This window comes from Ailuropoda melanoleuca, chromosome 6 (genome assembly GCF_002007445.2).
Source record: "Ailuropoda melanoleuca isolate Jingjing chromosome 6, ASM200744v2, whole genome shotgun sequence".
Taxonomy (NCBI): Eukaryota; Metazoa; Chordata; class Mammalia; order Carnivora; family Ursidae; genus Ailuropoda; species Ailuropoda melanoleuca.
This window is the reverse complement of record NC_048223.1, coordinates 121038849-121060896: the sequence shown is the minus strand read 5'-3', so window position 1 is coordinate 121060896 and position 22048 is coordinate 121038849. Positions and strand designations below refer to the sequence as shown.

At 43.0% G+C, this 22048-nt stretch overlaps 2 protein-coding genes across 7 annotated transcripts in view; both read right to left on the bottom strand.

Annotated features, from left to right (window-relative positions):
• The window catches only part of HMX3 (H6 family homeobox 3), a 75268-nt gene extending 70072 nt beyond the window's left edge, over positions 1-5196 (bottom strand). The window contains exon 1 of the mRNA XM_034663634.1: positions 5129-5196. Coding sequence (XP_034519525.1) covers positions 5129-5196 — 68 coding nt within the window. The remainder of the gene's footprint in view (positions 1-5128) is intronic.
• A 5228-nt stretch (positions 5197-10424) lies between these two features.
• The window catches only part of ACADSB (acyl-CoA dehydrogenase short/branched chain), a 37042-nt gene continuing 25418 nt past the window's right edge, over positions 10425-22048 (bottom strand). For all 6 annotated transcript variants that reach the window (XM_034663387.1, XM_034663389.1, XM_019793452.2 and 3 more), the window contains 6 exons: positions 21795-21920; positions 20241-20333; positions 17468-17557; positions 13868-14005; positions 11747-11846; positions 10425-10812 (listed from right to left, as the gene is read on the bottom strand). In XM_034663387.1, coding sequence (XP_034519278.1) covers positions 10742-10812; positions 11747-11846; positions 13868-14005; positions 17468-17557; positions 20241-20333; positions 21795-21920 — 618 coding nt within the window. In that variant the 3' untranslated portion in view covers positions 10425-10741. The remainder of the gene's footprint in view (positions 10813-11746; positions 11847-13867; positions 14006-17467; positions 17558-20240; positions 20334-21794; positions 21921-22048) is intronic.

Here is a 22048-nt window from a genome sequence, read left to right as displayed (position 1 = left end):
TCTCTCACTGGCTGTCTCACTCTCTGTCAAATAAATAAATAAAATCTTTAAAAAAAAAAGATTTCTTANTGCTTGTGTTCCCTCTCTCGCTGGCTGTCTCACTCTCTGTCAAATAAATAAATAAAATCTTTAAAAAAAAAAGATTTCTTAAAAAAAAAGAAATAGAAGATCTCCACAGAGATGGTCCACATAAGTGTTTAAAACTCATAATAATCAAGGGAGCACAAACAGGACATTATACTTTCTTTTTTGTTTTTTTAACAATTTTATTTTTAAGTAATGTGTCCACCCAACGTGGGGCTTGAATTCAAAACCCCAAGATCAAGAGTCACGTGCTCTACCAACTGAGCCAGTCAGGCACCCCTTACACATTCTTTATTTAATGAAGATTTAATTACCTATCAGAACAATGGAAATATATGTGAAAAACATTTTCAGCGGATCCACATAAGGAGAAGGAAATCTGTGCAATTTTACCTTCTTCATTAGTTAGAAATGCTAATTATTGATCCAAACAGTAAGACCGCAGGTAGGCTTCCACTTATAGGCTGGTTCCAGGTCCACGAACATGCAGGACTGGGCTGCTTAACCTGCAGAGGGCGTTTGCAGAGATGCTGAGGAGCCCTGAAATTTTACCTTTATTAGCAAGAGAGTTACAAAGAAACTGCTGATAGATGACTTTAAAGTGTTTTAAATCTAATAATTTTTCTTAGAGAGAAATGGATTTTTTTTTCCTCTTGGAGATGTAAACTAATCATAGGGCTTGCTGAAATTGCCATGGGGTCTTAGAGGGGAAACCCACAGACTGAGGTCGTAGCAAAAATGGTAGAGGAATAAGGGCCCAAAAAGCGTGAGAAGTTAGGAGCCTCGGACAATTCCAGAACATAAACGAGTCTTGAGAGACATAACATAAAAGCCTCAAAGGAACCACCCAACCAGTGAGCCCACCCTGCGAGCACGTTGTTCTGCTGGACATTAACAAGGAAACAGCAGGATTTTCTTTCAAGAGATCCTCTTTTTAAAAGGTGGCTGTGGAATATTCTGGCTTTTGCGTAATAACGAGCAATTCTTTCCCCCAGGGGGCCGGCCGGGAAAGCTGCAGTATTTCACTTAGATTCGGCTTCCTTATCACCTATACTATTAGCCAGAGGTGACAAAGCAAACTTTTTGGAAATTTTCCTTCTTCTGGAAAATTGCCTTGAATTGCTGAGGCCCAGTATGAATTTCAGACGAAAAAATCAGCCGGAATGAGGCAAACATCTCTATAAACCCGGGGTCACCTGAGGTGAGAAGTGTGTTAACCCAGAGAGAGCATGGACATCCAGGCCCAGTGATGACCTGTCTTGCAAGAACGTGACCAGGTGAACAGAGCCTAAATTTCTTTCTATGTAATGTTAAAAAAACCCAAAAAACAAACCCCCACACCTTTCTGTATCTGGCAACTGTTTTAACATTGGTACATTTCAATCTGAGTAATTCCCAAGACTTGCCCACTGGGTAAGTGTGGGGTTGTCTCAGTCTCAAAATGCTCTGTAGTATAAAATACACTTCAAATGAGCTTAGAGGCAATCAATAAGCATATCCTTAGCTTTTGTCCACTTGGAAAAATCAATTGGGTTGATCAGAGGGAGGATTAATGTGCGAAGGAACGGTACATACTTCATACAGCGATAGGGTTCTGTTACACGGCCGGGTGCAAAATAAAGCAAGACTCAAAGGGGCCATCCACTCAACCAGATGCGCTCCCCCCAGGTTCTCCCACCCTCCAAAGGGGCCAAACCTTACAACTCTGGAATTTCTTTATTGTTAGTATATAGCTCCAAGAGGAAGAAAAATAAAATCCATTTCTCTCCAAGAAAAATTATTAGATTTAAAGCCCTGAATCTAAGGTAATTTATCAGCGGTTTCTTCATTAACTCTCTTATTTAAAAAAGGTAAAATTTCATTAAAGCAAGCCCCACTGAGCCTCCTATTTTGGGGTGGGAGAATTGTGTTGAACACATTGACCTAAATTGCTTTCGGTTCCACAGAACCAGGAAAACAGCTGGTGCATAGCTTCTCAATAGCACATTAGGAGAGAGAATGGGCCATCGGTAATGAGCTAGTCACCCCTGAACTCAGGAGGACGAAGGAGAAGGTGCCCTGCCCGCTCCACCTTCCGCTTCTCTGCCCTTGTAAGCAGGTGGGTGTTTAGGCAGTTCTGGAGTTTTGTTAGCTGGTCCTACACTGGGGTGCTGGGCAGTTGAAAAGGAACATGGACTCTGGAGCTGGAATTACTGGAACACTCAACCTTTAGTGTGCAGTGAAAAATCCCGAGGGATTCTGAAACAGGCAGATTCCAGGCCTGATGATCTGAGTGGTGGATCAGGATCTCAGTTGACTTGATGGGGGAAGGGGGGGCCAAAGGCCCATGAAAGGTCTATTCCACTCTCCCTGAGGACTCTGTCAGTCTTTACACCGTGAGGAACTGTGTAAGTCCCCCACATCTCCCCATAAAGCTTCAAGAGCCTGCTGGACATGAGGCCAGGACAGATCTAAAAATAAACATCAGACCTAAGGACCAGCAAATTCTGGGGATGGCATTCCACAGTCTGCCTTTTTAAGGCTCTCAAAGTTATTTGAAAGTTCAGTGCAGACACTGGAACAGAGAATGGTAAGAGGTACAATGGCAGAATCTTGATAAATGGTAGCATTTCCATTTATGAGAAAAGAAGCCAGTAGGGTTGGCCAAAAGTTGGTGTTCTGTCAAAAAAACAAAGGAAGCAGAGAGCCTGAGAAAAAAAGGGGTGTCCAAAACTATAGTTTGCAATGGGTATACTAGGTCACCAATTAAGGGTAAAAAGGTAACTTTTTTTATTTATTTTTTTATTTTATTATTTTTATTTTTTTTTTAAAGATTTTATTTATTTATTCGACAGAGATAGAGACAGCCAGCGAGAGAGGGAACACAAAGCAGGGGGAGTGGGAGAAAGAAGCAGGCTCATAGCGGAGGAGCCTGATGTGGGGCTCGATCCCATAACGCCGGGGTCACGCCGTGAGCCGAAGGCAGACGCTTAATGACTGAGCCACCCAGGCGCTCCAACAGGTAACTTTTTTTTAAAGATTTTATTTATTTTGAGAGAGAGCGTGCACATGCGTGCACAATGGGAGGGGCCAGGGGGGAGAGGGAGAGAGAATCTCAAGCAGACTCCGTGCTGAGTGTGAAGCCTGATGCAGAGCCCGATCCCAGGACCCTGAGATCATGACCTGAGCTGTAATCAAGAGTCAGACACTCAACTGACTGAGCCACCCAGGTGCCCCAAAAAGATAACTTTTGACAGCAATGTGTAAGCCCACTGACAAAGTGAATGGCAGGTAAGAAGAGATGAAAGGAGCAGGCCCTGAGAGGAGGGGTGGCTGTGGGGGGCAACCTGGCGGCCCTGTGGGGCATGGCCCACAGGGGCTTCGAATTTTTAAGGACAGGAGACGTGAACACTGTTGTACATTGAAGGAGGGAGCCCATCGGGCCAGACAGGCTACAAATGAAATTGATTGAATAATCACCCCAAGTTCCTAGGGGAATGTCATGTCTTCCCTTAATATTTTTTTGGTGTTTTCCAAACAGACTAACTGACTGACCCTCTCAGAATCTGATTTAAGAGGCAATAATTTAGGGGCACCTGGGTGGCTCCGTTGGTGAAGCATCTGTCTTCAGCTCAGGTCATGATCCCAGGCTCCTAGGTTCGAGTCCTGCATCGGGCTCCTTGCTCAGCGGGGAGCCTGCTGCTCCCCCTGCTTGTGCTCTCTCTCTCTGACAAATAAATAAATAAAGTCTTTTCTAAAAAAGGCAATAATTTAATCAGGGGCTGGCAAACTTTTTCCTAAGGGCCAGACAGTAACTCTTTCGTGGGCAAGAGGCAACACTGAGGATATTAGGTACATATTAATACGCCATTTCACATGTAAAAATTTTTTTTTGTTTGTAGGTCCTAACTACTACATTTGGAGATCTCAGGTCAAAATCCCATAAAATCAAGTTACAACAAAAAGACAAGGTGCTCATCCTAAGGCCAACGTAGATGGCCCAGGACCATTCAGATGGTCCCTGAATGTGAGAAACCCTCCCGGTAAAGTCCTGCTCAGCAGAGAAAGACACACAGGCTCGTGCAGGACAGCTGTTTACACGGGGCACGTGCGAATTCCCCACTGACGCCAACCCTCCAAGGGACTAGGTTTCAGATCCCTTTTAAAGGTCCTCTGTCTGTCAGTCCAGTGCCCTGTGTGGCTGGATGGAGCAGCCTACTTGGCTGTGGCTAGTTGAGAAAAGCAGAAACATCAGTAGAAGGTCAAATGATGCACAAAAGGGAAAAATCTTCAGCAGCCCCACAGGTAGCTTTCATTTTATTCTCAAAGACACAAGTATGCTTATATTTATTTAATGACAATCCTACAAGTCTGTTATGCCCCCACGATAAAAATCCCAAAAGTAGAGATGATGCTGATGACCTCCAGGGTCACGCTGCTTGACCCCCAGTGCTGGCCCCGCAGGCCCTCAACGCAGTGATCAATGTGGCCGCTACGCTTCCTGAGTTGATGATAAAAATTTCTACACGTGCTTGGCCTTAGAGAAATAGATTTGTACCGCTGTGCACAAATGTTGGATGTTTTTTTTTTTTCCAAACAATAAATTCGGTGAGGATTTCAACTCAGTACACAGATCTTACTCTTTGAAGCTGCCACATGGGATGTAATATACGGTTCCATCACTTATTTATTCTCTTCACTTAAGCATCTCTAAGTTTTCGCTACTGCAGCCTCTGCTGCCCTGAAGTTCGTGACATTCCTTCTTGTCTGTCCTCCCGTAAGTGCCGACCAGGACAGCTGGGCTTCCCCCACCTTTGTCCACAATCCGTAATCTCTGTTTTTATGTTTGAATTAACCAAAGTTATTTCAAGTTATGGTTAGCCCTTTCGTAGCCTACCTTTTTGCCATTTTTTCACTTCTTACTGTGTGAGAATGATTTTGGAATCTAGAAATTTCCTTTGTGGCAAATTTGAGGGGCTGTGCATTTGCATTTGAAAAGAATATTCTTCCCACAGACCTCAAACTTGTTAATTACCAGGTCCCAACCCTTTGGACCCCTGCTTACCTTTTTCTACTAGGTTTGTTGATTTCTGAGTCAGCGCCCGTGATGATGGCTTTGTCAATGTTTTTCATCGTATTTCTATTTGTTTTGCTCTATATAGTTCCCAGTGATGTTGTTAGAGACATAAAGTTCACGACTACGGGGCCTTGTTGGTGCAATCTTCCTGCTTGCTTATGGCGATCCTTTAAACCACCTGTGACTTTGATTCAGTGCTGGTCCTTCTTGAAGCAGTCCTACCTCTTTCAACTCTCCCGCGCTGCTGTTTTTCGGTGTTTCTAACTGGATGTAGCAGCTGGGATTTACATTTTCCTTTTGTCCCATCTTAACATCTTTTATTCCTCATAGGTGAGTTTAACCCATTTATACCCATCAGCACTACTGTGCTGGGCTGCAGCCCTACCTTATTTTATTTCCTACTTACCATGATGTCTTTAAGAGCAAGTAACTGTTGTCAAGTTAGCTTTTTTCCTTTATATGGCAGCTATCTGTACAAATAAATGCAGATGGAACATCCCTGTACCACCCACTCAGCTTTTCATCCTGAGTTGTCATTCTTCCTGCCCCAGGGTAAGTTCCAGATCACTCTGGAGGGGAGGACATTTTCTGGCATTGCTTTACTGCCCTTTTCTACCTTGCTTCCTTCCAGCTGCATCTTTCCATCGCCTGGCCCACCCCATCCTCCGTCTTTCTCCCAGAACACAGGGACTCCCACCACCCCTACTAATTTGTCTTGCAGGCCCTCTTGCCAGCTAGCGTCTCTGTTTGCAAAGATCCTAAGTGACATCTTACTCGAAGCCTCCTGAAGATTAACGAACCCGTAAGACCAGAGGAACATATCTGGGCTGGCCCTCATCAACCAGACTGCCCAAGTTTGCATCATCTCTGTCATGTGCCAATAAGCATGTTATTTAAGCCCGCCATACCTCAGTCTCCTGGCCTGTCAAATGGGCTAACGGGAGCACCTACCGTACAGGGTTGTTGTGAGTTAATACGTGCCAAGAGTGTAGAGTAGCGGCTGATGAGAGCTCAAGAGATGTTAGCGCTCAGCGTCATCATTCTAAAGGATCTAAAGAAATACTTTTGCATAGGGCTGGCCTTGGTACTTTCCTGTTCAATCTCTGTGTGAGGACGCACTAACGAGGTCAGAAAAACGACACCTGAGATGAACACACATTTCAATAAGTATCTAGTCTTTCTCAGCTCCATACGGCACTTAGATCCTTGGATGCTGTGGCTGCTGGGCGCACTCCACTGAATGACAAAAGAAGAAAGGGACTGATAACCAGATTTCTAAACTAATGTAGGAAATAACGGGGAGCAGATGGGCTGAAGCCTCCAACGGCGTTAGGCTATAGCGTATCACTGAGTAAAAGGCACAACAATATAAAATTTCCTAAAGCAATGCTATACAGCACAGGCATAGATATCAGGCAGAGACAATCTATACCGCGAAGATGTGCTCAAAGGAGGCGACCTCTCTACTGAAGAGCTGCTTCAGTACAAAAAAAAAAAAGGGTCCTCCAGTAAAAGTTTCTTTAGCTTCAGAAATTAAACTTGGTCTACATTGTAAGACCTCTTCTCCGAACACAAACGAAACTGGCTTCCATGAGAGGCAAGCGATCAGCGTGGGAAACAAAGGTGTTATGTATTTTGCAGGAAGATTACCTTATCTTGTTACTTTATCTGTACGTGTAAGAAACAGTTTTGCTTTGTCAGAGTAGCAAAAATCTCCAGTTAACTGAGTGCCGTATTTTTTTATTCTCCGCAGAATTCTGATTTTGTCATCCTGAGTAGCTTGGTTGAAATACACCATCAAGACAAAACTTTCACTCTACGAAGGATCAGCAAAAGTACACCAGCAAGGATACAACTACTGCACTTTCGACCGTACGTCATCATTATAAAACCAAATCATACACAACAATCTTCGCATCTAACGTGCCAGTTTTAACCTATGAGAGCTGGTGTCTTTGGCAGGTGATTAATATACGTAAGTAATGACAGTGATCAATGGCAATGCTTTTGAAACGTTAACTCTTTGTCAGTTAAACCTAAAATAAATCAACAGGAATACTGAAGTATAACAAGACTGAAATCCACAATCTGCTGAGATGATGTAAATTAGAGGCGGAGCACTGAACTGGGAGCCAGTACATTTGGATTCTGTCTTGTTTTGTCCCTGGTGGATGGCTGTGGGCAACCATTCTGGGCTATGAATCCTTCACTTTTAGAACGAGCGAGTTGGCTGGATAGTTCTCGAAGGTCTTTCTAGGTTTTAACCTTTCATGATTCCAGAATCTTTGACACTGATTCCTTTTCATATTGTAAAATAAATAAATCTCTAACAATACTGACTTGGCCATTGGGTTGAGTCCAGCTCCACCCACACGAATACAGCCAAGCAGTTCCTGGGTTTGGGTTCACCATGCACCACGAAGGCCCAACCCTCAAATTAACAAAGAAAAACGACAACCTTCAGGAGGTGAACCACTAGACACTAACTCGGGATAGAAAGTCTTCAAGACCCCAAAGTCACAGTTGTTAAGAAAAGATGTAAGGGCTGGGGTGCCTGGGTGGCTCAGCTGGTTAAGCATCCAACTCTTTTTTTTTTTTTTTTTAAGATTTATTTATTTGAGGGGTGCCTGGGTGGCACAGCAGTTAAGCATCTGCCTTCGGCTCAGGGCGTGATCCCGGCGTTATGGGATCAAGCCCCACATCAGGCTCCTCCGCTATGAGCCTGCTTCTTCCTCTCCCACTCCCCGACTGCTTGTGTTCCATCTCTCGCTGGCTGTCTCTATCTCTGTCAAATAAATAAATTAAATCTTTAACAACAAAAAAAAAGATTTATTTATTTGAAAGACAGAGTGAGCAGGGGGATGGGCAGAGGGAGAGCATCTCAAGCAGACTCCCCACTGAGAGCAGAGGCTGACTTGGGGTGATCCTGAAACCATGACCCGAGCTGAAATCAAAAGTCAGATGCCCGACCAAATGAGACACCCAGGCGCCCCAAGGGTCCAGCTCTTGACTAGCTCAGGTCTTGACCTGAGTTCAAGCCCCACACTGGGCTCCATGCTGGGCATGGAGTCTACTTAAAAAAAAAAAAAAAGGTATAAGGGAAACTACAGGGAAATCCCACAACATCCTCTTTGGTAAAAGGTAAAATAGGGGGCGCCTGGGTGGCACAGCGGTTAAGCGTCTGCCTTTGGCTCAGGGCGTGATCCTGGCGTTCTGGGATCGAGCCCCAACATCAGGCTCCTCCACTATGAGCCTGCTCCTTCCTCTCCCACTCCCTGCTTGTGTTCCCTCTCTCGCTGGCTGTCTCTATCTCTGTCGAATAAATAAAATCTTTAAAAAAAAAAAAGGTAAAATAATAACATGACGATTCATTAACAGAAGAAGGTAGATACAGTAACTATAATACATAATTAATTTTCAACTGGCTTTTGGGGACACGCACAACATATATTCACACCATTATAATTTTATCAACACGAAATATAAATTCAAGGTCTGGATACACACAGGAGTTTCTCCAATGCTGCTAATTTGAATACGAGGTATTGTAGTTTCACGTGTGTATAATTCCGCAGGAACCAGCTGGGATTTTTTCTTACTAATGTTGGCTTCTATTCTCTATCAAGTCCACCTCTTTTTCATATAATCATAGAAATTAAAGATGTCCAGCCCCGTTTTAGGGTATTTCATTTATTCCCTTACTCTCCTTATCAGACCATACTGTCTTTTTGTTTGGAAAGACTGGATGAATGAGTTTCTATCATTGCCCTATTTGAAAGTCAAAAAAGTAGACTTTATCTCTTTTGCTCCAAGGTCTAAATTTGTCTTTATTTCTTCTTGATATTTTAAAGTAATCCTATCTCTAGTGTATTTACTAATTCTGAATATTTAACTGTGATTTGCATCACAGAAATTAAGCCAATTCAAGAAACATGAACGTGCAAAGCAAAACTACTTTAAAAATGTCAAGTTTTCTTAATAAACATGATTTTTTCATTTATGTACTAAAATGCTTCCCATCAACAGTAGTGATTATGAGCCTTGAAACATTTTTCAACATCTCTAACCCATGCCACCTTTTCAGAAAATATAAAACTCTAACCACTCTATTGTCCACCTCCCTGAGGTTGGGGGGAGGGACAGGGTCCTCTTCTCCTGATTGAGAATCCCCAATACTGAAGAAATGGCATCACCAGCTATATTTTTTGTTGAGTTTTGCCTTTCTATAATTTATACTGTGAAATAATAGATTTATTTTTGCCTTCCCAGATATAAAATTATTTTTATATTATTTTTTACATCACCAAATATGTTTTTTCAAACACTACAAGCCCCTTCTCTCATTCCTCCTAAGATTTTGATATACTTCTTTATAAGAACAAGATTTCTCCCTCTTGAGAATCACTGAACCAAACCATAATTTCCACATTACTTCTCATGATCAGGCCCAATAACTAAGTTTGAGGAAACACTATTCAATTCAAATATAGAAAGAGGGCGCCTGGGTGGCACAGCGGTTAAGCGTCTGCCTTCGGCTCACGGCGTGATCCCAGCATTACGGGATCGAGCCCCACATCAGGCTCCTCCGCTATGAGCCTGCTTCTTCCTCTCCCACTCCCCCTGCTTGTGTTCCCTCTCTCGCTGGCTGTCTCTGTCTCTGTCGAATAAATAAATAAAATCTTAAAAAAAAAATAAATATAGAAAGAAATGACGTTGTTGAAAAATAATGCACAATAAAATGAATATTATAATATTGAATATGTTCTGACTATGAAAGCAAATTATTTAAACTTTATGCTTGAAAGCTAATAGGGAGACCTGTTTGGGATTTTTTTTTTTTTTAAGTGGGCTCCATGCCCAACATGGGGCTGGAACTCACAACTCTGAGATCAAGAGTCACGTGCTACTCTACCGATTGATCTAGCCAGGTATCCCAAGAGACTTGTTTTTAAAACGATCTGCTGAAATCAACATGAAATGCATCTTTTATGCAGGTCAATTACAGTAACAAATTATATTGCTTTACTTTGTTAAAATAATGTCTTCAATCATATAATCTACAGAACTATACACTTATTTCCGACCCACTTCCAGATACTAAGAACTAGAACTTTCAGATTTTTCTTTTTTGAACTTAAACTGTTTTTAGATTTTTCTAAATACATTTTCAGTTTCTTCCTAGTTTAGAAACTCATAATTGATCTATAGAATTGCCAACTGTGACCAAAGCTTCTCCAACTTGATTTTAAAAATTAAAAATTAAACACGAATATAAAATAGCAGGTCCGTAAGTAATACAGCAAATATATTTTTCCAAATGCTGACAGAGTGAAACTTCCGTCTGCCATGAAGACCGATTAATACATATACAACTCTAAAAACAGTTCTGGAGAAAATACGGATGCATTTCTTCCCAAATTTGAAAAATGATTTCCTGTACCTCTTTGATATAGACCGGAGAAACAGATAACAGGAAAGGTCCACCCCAAGAACCATGACTAAGGGCTCAAACAGGCTAAGGGCTGTGGAGGTTTACTTCCCCCAAAAGGCACGACAGTTCAGAATTTTATACCAGCAGCCAGGGGGAGAGGTCCCGTCCCCTCAGTATTCTGTGCCAATGCACTTTGCAATGGTGTTCAGCTGGATATTCGAAGCTCCTTCATATATTGTACCTTAAACAAAAGGGAGCAAAAGGAACAATTAGGAGGCACCCACAGCTTGGCGTCTACACAAGAAATCGCTCTTATACGTCACCTCTGTGGTTGCTATAAAACTGTCCCCAGTTGGGGCGCCTGGATGGCTCAGTTGGTGAGGCATCTGCCTTCGGCTCAGGTCATGATCCCCGAGTCCTGGGATCGAGCCCCACATCCAGCTCCCTGCTCAGCAGGGAGTCTGCTTCTCCCTCTGCCCCTCCCCCTGCTCTTTCTCTCTCCTTCGAAAAAATAAAATAAATAAATCTTAAAAAAACAAAACCAACCCAAACTGTCCCCAGGGACATCATTCCGTGTCCCTGAATATGGTAACTATATGACAAAGTCATTCTGCCTACGAGATGATAATATGCCATTTGGAAATTGGATTCTGATTCCAGAATCAGTATGAAACAGCTGACGTTTGTCGTCCCTCAACTATCGATGCATAAGTCTGGACTGTCACTCAGGAACAGGAGGCTTTGGAAACCCCTCGTGTTGGTCTCCCCACCTGGTAGTGGGGCATCACAGGGCTCAGGCTTGATGAGGCCCGAGGCTTCTGAAATTAGAACAGGGCTTCAAAGGACGGAATTCAATGCATCCAATATATTAACGTGTTTAGTGAAAGAAAAATTACAACAGCTGATTTTGTTGCATTTTTACTAAAAGGCCTGTTGAGGCATTTAAAAAGGCAATTTGAGATTTTAAAAAGTATACATCCTTCTTTTTCTTGAAAGAAGGGGTGGGTGAAAAAAACCCAGCCACAGAAAAGAAGAGAGCCAATAAACACAAGACTGAAGAGATTAAAGCCGCCTCTACCTAAGTACAATAACCTAAAATCAAACCCACACAGCAGCCCCAACAGCCACGGAGGCGAATAAAAGAAAACAAAATAAGACGTAAAAAATCTATTTACCAACTTTTGCATCTCGGAAGTATTTTTCCACAGGGTAATCTTTGGTGTAACCGACTCCTCCCATCCACTCGATACACTTACTAGTTGTGAGGCCTGCAACCTGTCGAAACCCAGCAGCAAATGACGTGTTGAGATCACATAACTGATGTTCCATAAACACTCCTGCGGAATACTCTAGTAACATGGATTCACTGCTATTGGCACGTGGAAGGACTGAAGTTACTTTATAAGATCGCGTTGTCTTTTCGGTCCCCTTCTCTATACCATTTATGCAAACTGTCCTATTCATTCACAAAATTTCCTGTTTTCTTAAGAAAACTTTAGGGTATTGTTCAGACAGAGTCACGTGCTGCCGACAGGCATCATTCACTCAGCAAATATTTATCAAGGGCCTTCTTTATATCACGCACTCTGCCGGCCACTGGGTAAACCGTGGTGGGTGGTGGCCCGTCACCACCGTTTTGGTTCACATGTCAAACCAACGCTTAGAAACGGGTAAACTCTATGGGACAACACAAGAGCTGGCTAGGAAAGCTGACGTGATCTAGGGGTGGGAGGAACGTGCGAGAAAATGACAGCTTTGCTGAGGCCCAGAGGATGAGTTAGGGGACATTTCACGTTGAGGAACTCGAGGGAGGGCTTCAAGGGGAAAATGCTGCACTCAGAGACCTGAGAGGGGAGCAGCTGGGGTCAGGGCAAACTGTGAAGAGAAAGGACAGGCAGCCGGGCCTCATGATGACAGGCCGGCTGAAGACTGTAATGGCCCCCAAGATGTCCACGAGCTAATCCCCAGAAACTGTAATGTTTGTTACCTTACATGACCTTGGGGACCCACAGATGTGGTAAGTTGAGGGCTTTGAGATGGGAGATGGTCCCGGATAGCCTGGGTGTGCCCAACGGCATCACAAGGGTCCTCTTAAGGGAAAGACGGAAACAGGGGCACTAGAGCCAGATCCGGCTACCCCTGCTGGCCTTGAGGGCGGAGGAGGGGGCTGCAAGGGGAGGAATGCGAGCAGCCTCTAGAAGCAGGAAGAGCGAGGAAACAGATTCTCCCCAGAGTCTCCGAAAGGCAGCTTTGCTGAAGCTTCGATTTTATCCCATTGGTAACTCATTTTAGACTTCTGACCTCCAGAGTCATGAGATAATAAAATTGTATTGTTTTAGGCCACTACTTTAATTAGTTAAAAGCAGCAGGAAATGAATACAAATATTGTTCCATTTGCTGTGAGAAGCCACGAAGGTTAAGCTAGAGTGACATGGCCTCCTGGATGTTCTGAAAACGGAAGACTGGACTGGAGGAAGAAGAAACAGGGCCCAATCTGAGTGGGTCATCTGGTCAAGAAATGGTATGGCTTGAGCAACAGGGGTCAACAGAAAGGGAGTGAAATATGTAAATGTGAGAAATACTCAGGGGGCAGAATCCTCAGCAACTGATGTTGGGGTTCAAGGTGGGGACGAGAGGGAAAAGGGTGGCAAGATGGCTCAGACCTCTGACTGGTACAATGGGGTGGGCAGGTCCAGTGGAAATTGGATCTATTGGTCTGGAACTCAGAAGGGAGGTTGAGGCAGGTGGTGAAATTTGGGGGCTGAGAGGTTAAGGGACTATTCCAAGCTACGGAATGACTGAGACACACTGCAGAGACTGAAGTGGCAGCCAGTGATTTGGCAAAGTTCTCCAGCCAAAGTCTATCGGGTTAAACAGAGAACATATTAAGAATCAACAGAAAGCATTCAATTAAAACATGAACAATCTCTTCTTGGTGTTTTCATTCCACACGATCTCCCTTGGTATTCACTGTGCCCCAACCAGGAACCAGGGTGGGGTGCCATCATTCAGATGAGGCTTACCCAGGGATTCAGGATGGGTGTTGTACCTGAATTGGGTGACTCGGTTTCCACTGAAGAGCCTGTGAAAACCCTGAGACCTCCTAGAATTAAAGCACTTTTCAATGGAAGGTTTGCAATTCTGCTTTTCTGTTGTAGGAACTGCAAAGTCTATGCTATTTTGCTGGAAAAACAAAAGCTCCATCAATACTCCTAAGTGAAAAGATTAATCATACATAATGGGGGTGGGGAGGGGAAGAAGGCTGAATTACATATTTCGGTTGTTTGTCGTTTTACCTCTGATGCATAGTATTTGGCCATCGATGCTTCTTTAATGAATGGCTGTCCAGCTTCTAAAAGCCTAGCAGAGTTGTAAGTTAGCAATCTTGCAGCTTCCAGCTGGATGGCAACGTGCGCCACTTGGTGTTGGAGCCCCTGGAACATTCAAGCCCAAGTTAGAGAATTATGATTTCTGAAAACACAGCTTATCGTCCAAGTCTCGCCTGGATATGGGACATTGACAACCTGAAAACATACCCCCTGAAATGGAATTTGCATTCATTTTGTAGAAATACTTGAAAGTCTGCCATCTACAATGCAATTGTTTTTAGAAAACTTTGAAAGTTCATGTAATTCTGTATAATTGTCAAGATTTAAAAAATAATCACACAATTCGGTTTAACAATTTGACTGTTGCATTTAGTAATTAATTTAAACCTGTTTTATGATCAAAATTAAGCTTAAACTAAATCCTGGCAAAGCGAAAGTGTGAATATGGTTTTTATTCGCTTGAATTCATGAAGTTTCGACTCTGCAAAGAGCCTCAGGGCAGTTAAAAGATGTCGTTAGCTACAAAGTAGTGAAGGAATATCTGAAGCTCTAATTATTATTATTATTTTTAAAAACTTTATTTATTTATTTAACAGAGAGATAGGCAGTGACAGAGGGAACACAGCAGGGGGAGTGGGAGAGGGAGAAGCAGGCTTCCTGCTGAGCAGGGAGCCTGATGCGGGACTCGATCCCAGAACGCTGGGATCATGACCTGAGCCAAAGGCAGAAGCTTAACGACTGAGCCACCCGGGCGCCCCTGAAGCTCTAGTTATCTTTAAGTAACTTTATTCAAGTATCTCTGCTGCAATGTCCATGAGCAGGTACCAGCTTCTTCAGGGTTATAGGAAACAGAAGAATAACTTAAAAACAAACAAACAAACAAAAAAAACTACCCTGAAGAAATCACTACCACTCTGAAATTCGGAAGGATGATGGAGCACAGACTAAATGTCAGTCAAGTAAAGAAGTGAGTTGGTAAGAATATGAATATTAGTAATTTATAGTTATAAACAACTTCTTGGAAATAAGGGCAAAGATACGTTTATTACAGATATGTTTCTCATGCATAACAGCTCCGTCTGCCCAGATGTGTACTGAGCACCTACTATGTGCCAGGCACTGTGCTGAGCACTAAAGATATCACACCAAACATGACAGAGTTCCTTGGGCTTATGACTTTGATAGCCCGGCAGGGAGAACAGACTGTTAAAAACAGTATTGCTTGCAAATACCCTATAAATTGTCCTTTTCTTTCTGTAATATTTGATATGCACCAAAAAACCCTGTTACGTGTACAACACTTAGGAAGCATAACAACAAATTGAACACCCACTAACCTATGTGTACAGCGAGTATCATCTTATGATTTGTCTTTTTACTTTATGGCATCTTTTGAGGAAAGAAATTTGGTAGCCAAATACACCATTATTATTATCTTTTATAATTAGTCCTTTTTGTGCCTGGTTTACAAAATACTTCCCTACCATGAGGTCGCAAAGATATTCTATGTTTTCTCCTAAAACTAAGGGGGTTTTTGGCTCTTTATGTCTTTCATACGTCTGAAATCTATTTTCCATGTATGGTGTGAGGTAGGGATCCAGTCTCATTTTTTTCTGCAAGGAAAGAATCGTTCTACTCTGTCATCTGCAACGCCATCTTTATGCTACATCACGCTTCCATACACACGAGTCTATTTCTGGCCTTTCTGTTTCGTACCATTAGTCAATTTGTCTATTTCTACGCCAGTATCACTGTTCTCTTGTTATGTGGAATGCAGAGATTCTAATTATTTTTTAAAAAGTACATTCACTTCAATTAAACCAACAGTTGCCATCCAGACTGATACACTCCAGTGACCATATTAGGTACCATGAGAGGCATAAAAGTGACTCTGCCATGTCTCTTGCTCTAAGAGGACTAACCCCTGCTGCACCCTGGTTCCCTGACTACACCGTGAATAAAAGGCCTGGCACAGAGACCACGTGTGGAATAAACCACTGAGAGAAATAAGGATGAAGAGGCCTGATCCCAGCCCAAGGAGCTTGTAGTCTAGAGAAAGACAGGAACATGCAAAACAGAAAACAAATCATTCTAATGAGACTGAAGCAGTTAGAGAAAACTCTAATCAAAGCTTCCGAGATAAATATATATATATGAAATTAATAATGTTGCTTCTTAAGATCAAATTTCTAAGTTTTCTTTTAATTACCCATACCAGGCATCTTTAGAAGTGTCATGATTATACCTATTAGTTCTCCTGACTCCGTATCCCTCCCTCGCCAACTCCACAGACACAGACACATTGTTTCCTCTGTACAAAGGGGATTGAAAGCCTCCCACAAATTGTCTTCACGGTCTGTCCCTTTCCTTGCAATCTATGTGGTAGCGGCTCTGAGAAAGTACTTAGTATAATGAAATGAGAGTAAGGCCAGGAGCCAAGACGAAACACCTATGGTTTGACACCTGACTAGCTGAACGTCCTTGGGAACTCCATCTCCAGGTGCCTCTACGTCCCCCGGCTGAGATCCCTGACAGCTCAGGCTGGGGGAGGCCCTGGCCAGGCCCGACATGCTCAGTCTTTCCAGCCCTTGAACCGACTGCACATGCTCACTGGGCACTCAGGCCAGAGCTCACCGTGCCTAGACTCTATGCCCATGCAATCTGTGTGCACTTGTGTAAGGCCAAGTCCTTATTAGAGCACCTGAAGACAATGCCGCCCAACAGAGCCAGAAATGTAATAAGAAATTCGACTTGGAGCCTAGAGCTGCCTACAGGGAGGTTTTAAAAACATGTAAAGTAATTACTCTGGATTTTTAGGTAAAGTGCTTGAGCAAGCTCGGTAAGCTGCCACTCCGGGCCCTCCCTACCCTGGCGAGGCCTCAACATGGATTGGAAGATGCCACTGCCACCCACGGTCCCCTTAACTGGGGAGCTCTGAGAAGCCACATCATTAGACCAGGCCAGCATTCTTCAATGCACTTAGCGGAGAACATCTCATTTGTACTCCCGGCAGCGAACTGTACCATCTACGAGAAAGAAGCATTGAAGTGTAGTCTGTGCAGGATTACCCAGGGCTCTCGCACAGAGGATTCCTAACAAGGGCTCCCATTTACTGAGCACTTGTTACACTCACGGTGGGCTGAATACTCTACACAAAGGCACCCTAGTATTATCCTTAGCTTAGAGACGCAGCAGTTGGGGCTTACAGGGTGAGGAACTTGCCCATGGCCTACAGCTGGTAAGACAGACAGCCCAGATTTGAGTCCTGGATGCCTTCCTGAGACCCCAGGCCCTAGAACTCGGGAGGCGGTGCGGAGACAACTCTGAAGTGCTCACCAAGAAATCCGGAGTCATGCCACAGGGGGGGCCTCCAGGACTGCTGTTCTGCCCTTGGAGAAGGTCAAGGCATTCCCAGGTATGCGCCCTGGGACCTATTCCTTCCTCCTCTCCACCTCTCCCATTAACACCCCCCTGAGGGGACTGCCTCCACCGCTTTAGGATGCAGCTCTCCATCAGCAGGAAGCCTCAAGAGTATGGTCCGGTACAAAGAGGCTAATCATTATGTACCTGAAAATCAAATATCCTTTTGCCAAACTGCATCCTTTCTTTCATATATGGAATAGTGTAGTCAAAGCAGCCTTGAGCCAGTCCCAGCATCTGTTGGGGAAAAAAAAGAGCAGAATTTCTTGTTTTGTTATAAGTTTACACTTAACTATTCAGGGTATAAATTCCTTTTACAGGCAAACTGAATCGTTAGGGGTAAGGGAGAATTGGAGGCACAAAGGTGGTACCTTCACCCACTGCATCTGTAGAACTTAACTTCCAGTGACTGGGAGAAGATTCGAGTGATCTCATATAAACAGGAGTGTATTTAATTCTAGCAGAGCTAAATCCTCCGGCTTGGCTGTGCTCATACAACCAGGTTACTTCTACGGAAGCTTCTCAGTTAAGCTCTGATTCTCCAGGCGTAAAGCAAGCCATGAAAATTTTGCTCTTAACTGGCCTCAAAGACTACAGAGTAGCTCCCTCTATTCCTTCTAGAAGGCCAACGTGGAAGGTCACTTCCTAACCTATCTTCCCGTCTGTGTTGCATATTATCAGGATTAATAAAAGCTTCAGGGGAAAGGGCATTAGAACATTAAAGAACAGAGTTTCCCAACCCTGGCTGCCCATGAGTTTCATTTGTGGGAAATTGATTAAAAAAAAAAAAAAAAGCGACATGAAGTCTAAGGACTGAATCCAAACCTTGGGAGTGGAGGGCGTGAGTGGCCGAGGCAAAGCGTTTTCAAACCTGAATGGTTTCCTGCATGGCTACACTGAGAGCCCCTGGTAAAGACACGGATTTATGCACCGGAACCAGTCAGGCCATGTTGGCAAAGTGTTCTCAGCTGAGCCATCTGTTGCTACCAACCTACGGAACGATTCAAGCTGGGAAATGGTTTCTCAGTTCCAACGCCAGGCGGCCGTGAAGTCACTATCTCATATGTCAAACTACGTGGGTTTTAGAAAAAGAAAAAAAAATCAATAGTGAAAGCTTTGGGGGAAATGCCCACAAACTTATCAATATCTCATTAGTGTTCATTCACATTTTCCTTTAGCCTTTTATTCTGAATTTTTCTGGAGAACAGAATATCATGCTAAAAATTAAAGGACAACCCCCCCCGCCCCAAACCAAACTTTAGTGAGGCAGCAACCCACTGCACTTCTGGCTGGGATAAGATGATGTTCCCAAACTCTTATGACTACAGTTTATGGCATGCTGATAATATCCGACACTGACGTGAAAATTCAAATGACCAGTTCTCCATCCCAACAGGCTCTTCCATCTCTGCTAAGTGTTTTCGCTGTCAATACTGAAAAACTAATAGTCTCTGGCTGCGGTTTTGAGGCGAGATGCCTTCATTTTGCTGTTAGATGTGACTCTGTCTCTAAAAGGCATCCACAGTGTTAACCAAGAAATCATAACTACCTGACCTTAACTTTTAATTAGGTTATAAGACAACTCGGAGTAATTAGATGAAAGCCCAGGCTGTGTATTTTACGGCCAGAACACCTATATTATTTATACGTCTGAGAACAAGGAGATCCAGTCCTACAGTTTTTAATGCCATATCTGATGAAGGTGAATCGCAGAAAACCATGAAAAAGAACAGATAAGCCATTTCTCTCATTATCTAGCTTTATGAGAAACATGGGTTAAGTTTGATCTAAGAATATTTTGTTAGCAAATTAATAGCTGCAAAAAAAATCTAGAGGAATACAACATTTAACTATTCCCATAGCTAATGTATGTAACATCTTCAAAATCTAAATGCTGTAAGTTTTTGAATTTGGGATATTCATTGATTAAAAATAAACAAATATATTCTACAAAATGACATTTTTAAAAAAAGATTTCATTGTTAAGTAACCTCTACACTCAGTGTGGGGCTCGAACTCATAACTCCAAGATCAAGAGTCATATGCTTCACCGACTGAGCCAGCCACGTGCCCCGAAAATGAAGTTTATAATAAAACCAAAGACACTATTCATTCTGTTAATCAACGAAACAACTGATTTGACTTCATAGAAAAATGTAATGTGGGGCGCCTGTGTGGCACAGCGGTTAGACGTCTGCCTTCAGCTCAGGGCGTGATCCCGGCGTTGTGGGATCGAGCCCCACATCAGGCTCCTCCGCTGTGAGCCTGCTTCTTCCTCTCCCAATCCCCCTGCTTGTGTTCCCTCTCTCGCTGGCTGTCTCTATCTCTGTCAAATAAATAAATAAAATCTTTAAAAAAAAATGTAATGTGCATTAGAAAGGGCAAATTTGGTTAAAAAAAAATGGACTAGTTCTTATCGTGTCTATCCATTGAATTGTGGCTATTTTATTTCAAGCACCACACACACAAAATTGCCTGATTTTCACAGGCAAAACACTAAGCAACAAATCTTCATTCTTTACAGATTACAGACCCTTACTACACAGAAGATGAGGTATTCTTAATAAAAAAAAAATTTCTTCTAGAATGAACTTCAAAAACTGAAAAGGCTATTTTGTTTTTAAAAAGTCACATTTAATTTACAATATATTTGAGAAGTTATCGATCTAGGTATTGGATAATACTTAGCGTTCTCAAAGCAGAAAAAGCGTCACCACTAAGCCATTGTTTGGGTCTCAGGGCATTACATAATTGACCAAAGTGGGCGCTGAAAGAAATCAGTCAGAAGCCCTTCTTTCACCTCATGGAAGGGAAGGGCGCCATCTTGTGTTCTTCTTTCTTTCTTTGCATTTTTTCTTTCCATGTTTTAATTGACCCACACTGTGGAAAAGTCAAGCAGTTTGGCTAAAATGTGACTAACCTGTGCAGCAATCCCTATTCTGCCTTCATTAAGGCTCCCTATGGCATACTTATAGCCGTGGCCAATCTGTCCCAGGATATTGGCTTCTGGAATCTGAAAGGAAAAATGTGCAGTTATTTTGACGTTTAATTTTACATAATTCGTTTTGATTATGTAGTTTTATATACACAACATTCCCAACTTGTGTGATAGGACTCCAGCCCAGGGCTCAGTGAACTCCGAGGTTACCCGTGGTCTCTGTCTCCCTCTCTGCAGCTTCCCACACAGCTCTGGGAGAGGACAGGACCCATGTCAGTGCTGCTTGCTACTGCTTCCACTAGCGCCCAGCACAGGCACATGTTGAACGAATGAATGGAACTAGAAAAAGGGAATCTCATACAATCCATCAATAACAAATGAATAACAATTTCCCCCAATTCTTACCCGTATGTTAGGATATATATGAGATAGAACATATAGGGAGTTACAGACAACATGTAAGTACTTGGCTAAATCAAGGGTCAAACCTTTCTTCTGTTAGGCTATTATCCCTGCAGAAATCACCTGGGGTGTGTTGCACACACATGAGTATACAAGGGAGAGGTGGAAGGAGAGAAGAAAGGGATTAACATGTTTATTCCTAAATTTAAAAAATCTAGACTAGGAACGATGAAACAATACATTTAGCTTTATAACCTCAGGAGAGGGAGTGGGCAGAACAGAGAAAGAAAGGGCAAGCAGGAAGGAAGCCAGTCCGGGGGAATTAGTGTGAGGCTCGAACATCTATCTGCGGTCACCCCATGGGCGCACACACACTCACTCATGAAACAAATGATAGAGTTGTAATATGAGTGGTAAAAAACCTGTCACAACCTGTTCCACCCACGGCAAGTTCTAAAGCATAAGCATTCTGGCAATCTCCTCTTCCTCGCTTTTTTTTTTAAAAAATTCAATTTAATTAACATATACTGCATGATTAGTTACCGGGGTAGAATTTAGGGATTCATCAGCTGCATATAACACCCAGTGCTCATTCCATCACGGGCCCTCCTGAATGCCCATTCCCCAGTCACCCCATCTCCCCCTCCCCCACCAGCAGCCCTCGGGTTATTCCCTAGAGTTAAGAGTCTCTGCTGGTTTGTCTCCCTCTCTGATTTCATCTTTCTCTTCCTCACTTTTAACAGATTCCACTCTAAACTGCGGGTCTTTTCCCAGGCTCACTGGGCAACAGCCCCACCTTGCGGCCTTTGGTATAGCCGCACCACACGTCCGGCTCTGAAGTCAGTATCAAGTTTAAAAGTATAAATGGTTCATAAGCATGTAAAGTAAAAAGTATAAATGGGATTAATCCTCAGCATTGGCTCTGAGGTCAGGTGTGGGCAGAAAGGTTTCCACTCTTTGCCTAAACTCTTGTGAAAAGTACATTTAGCCAAGATGTCACCTAAGAATATCGTCCAAGCCTTAAAAACACTCTCTCATGCATGCTCAATACGGTGACACTTTTCTTGCACACCAATAGTTCTGTGCACAGCTTATTTCACGCCAGTCTTTTGCTGGAAATTCTAAGATACCCACCTTGACGTTTTCAAAGGTTAATGGGCAGGTGGAAGAGGCTCTGATCCCCATTTTGTTTTCTGCTTTCCCTATGTGAAGGCCTTCAGTGTCGCGATCTACTAAGAAGCAGGTAATTCCTTTATACCCCTAAAAAGAAGATTTAAAATACTAATAAAAAATGCTGTTGCCACACTTGAACTGGTAAGATGCCTGTTTCCAAGAGCTGAACGTCACAGAAAACTTAAACTGAACTTCAGCATTAATATTAATGGGCT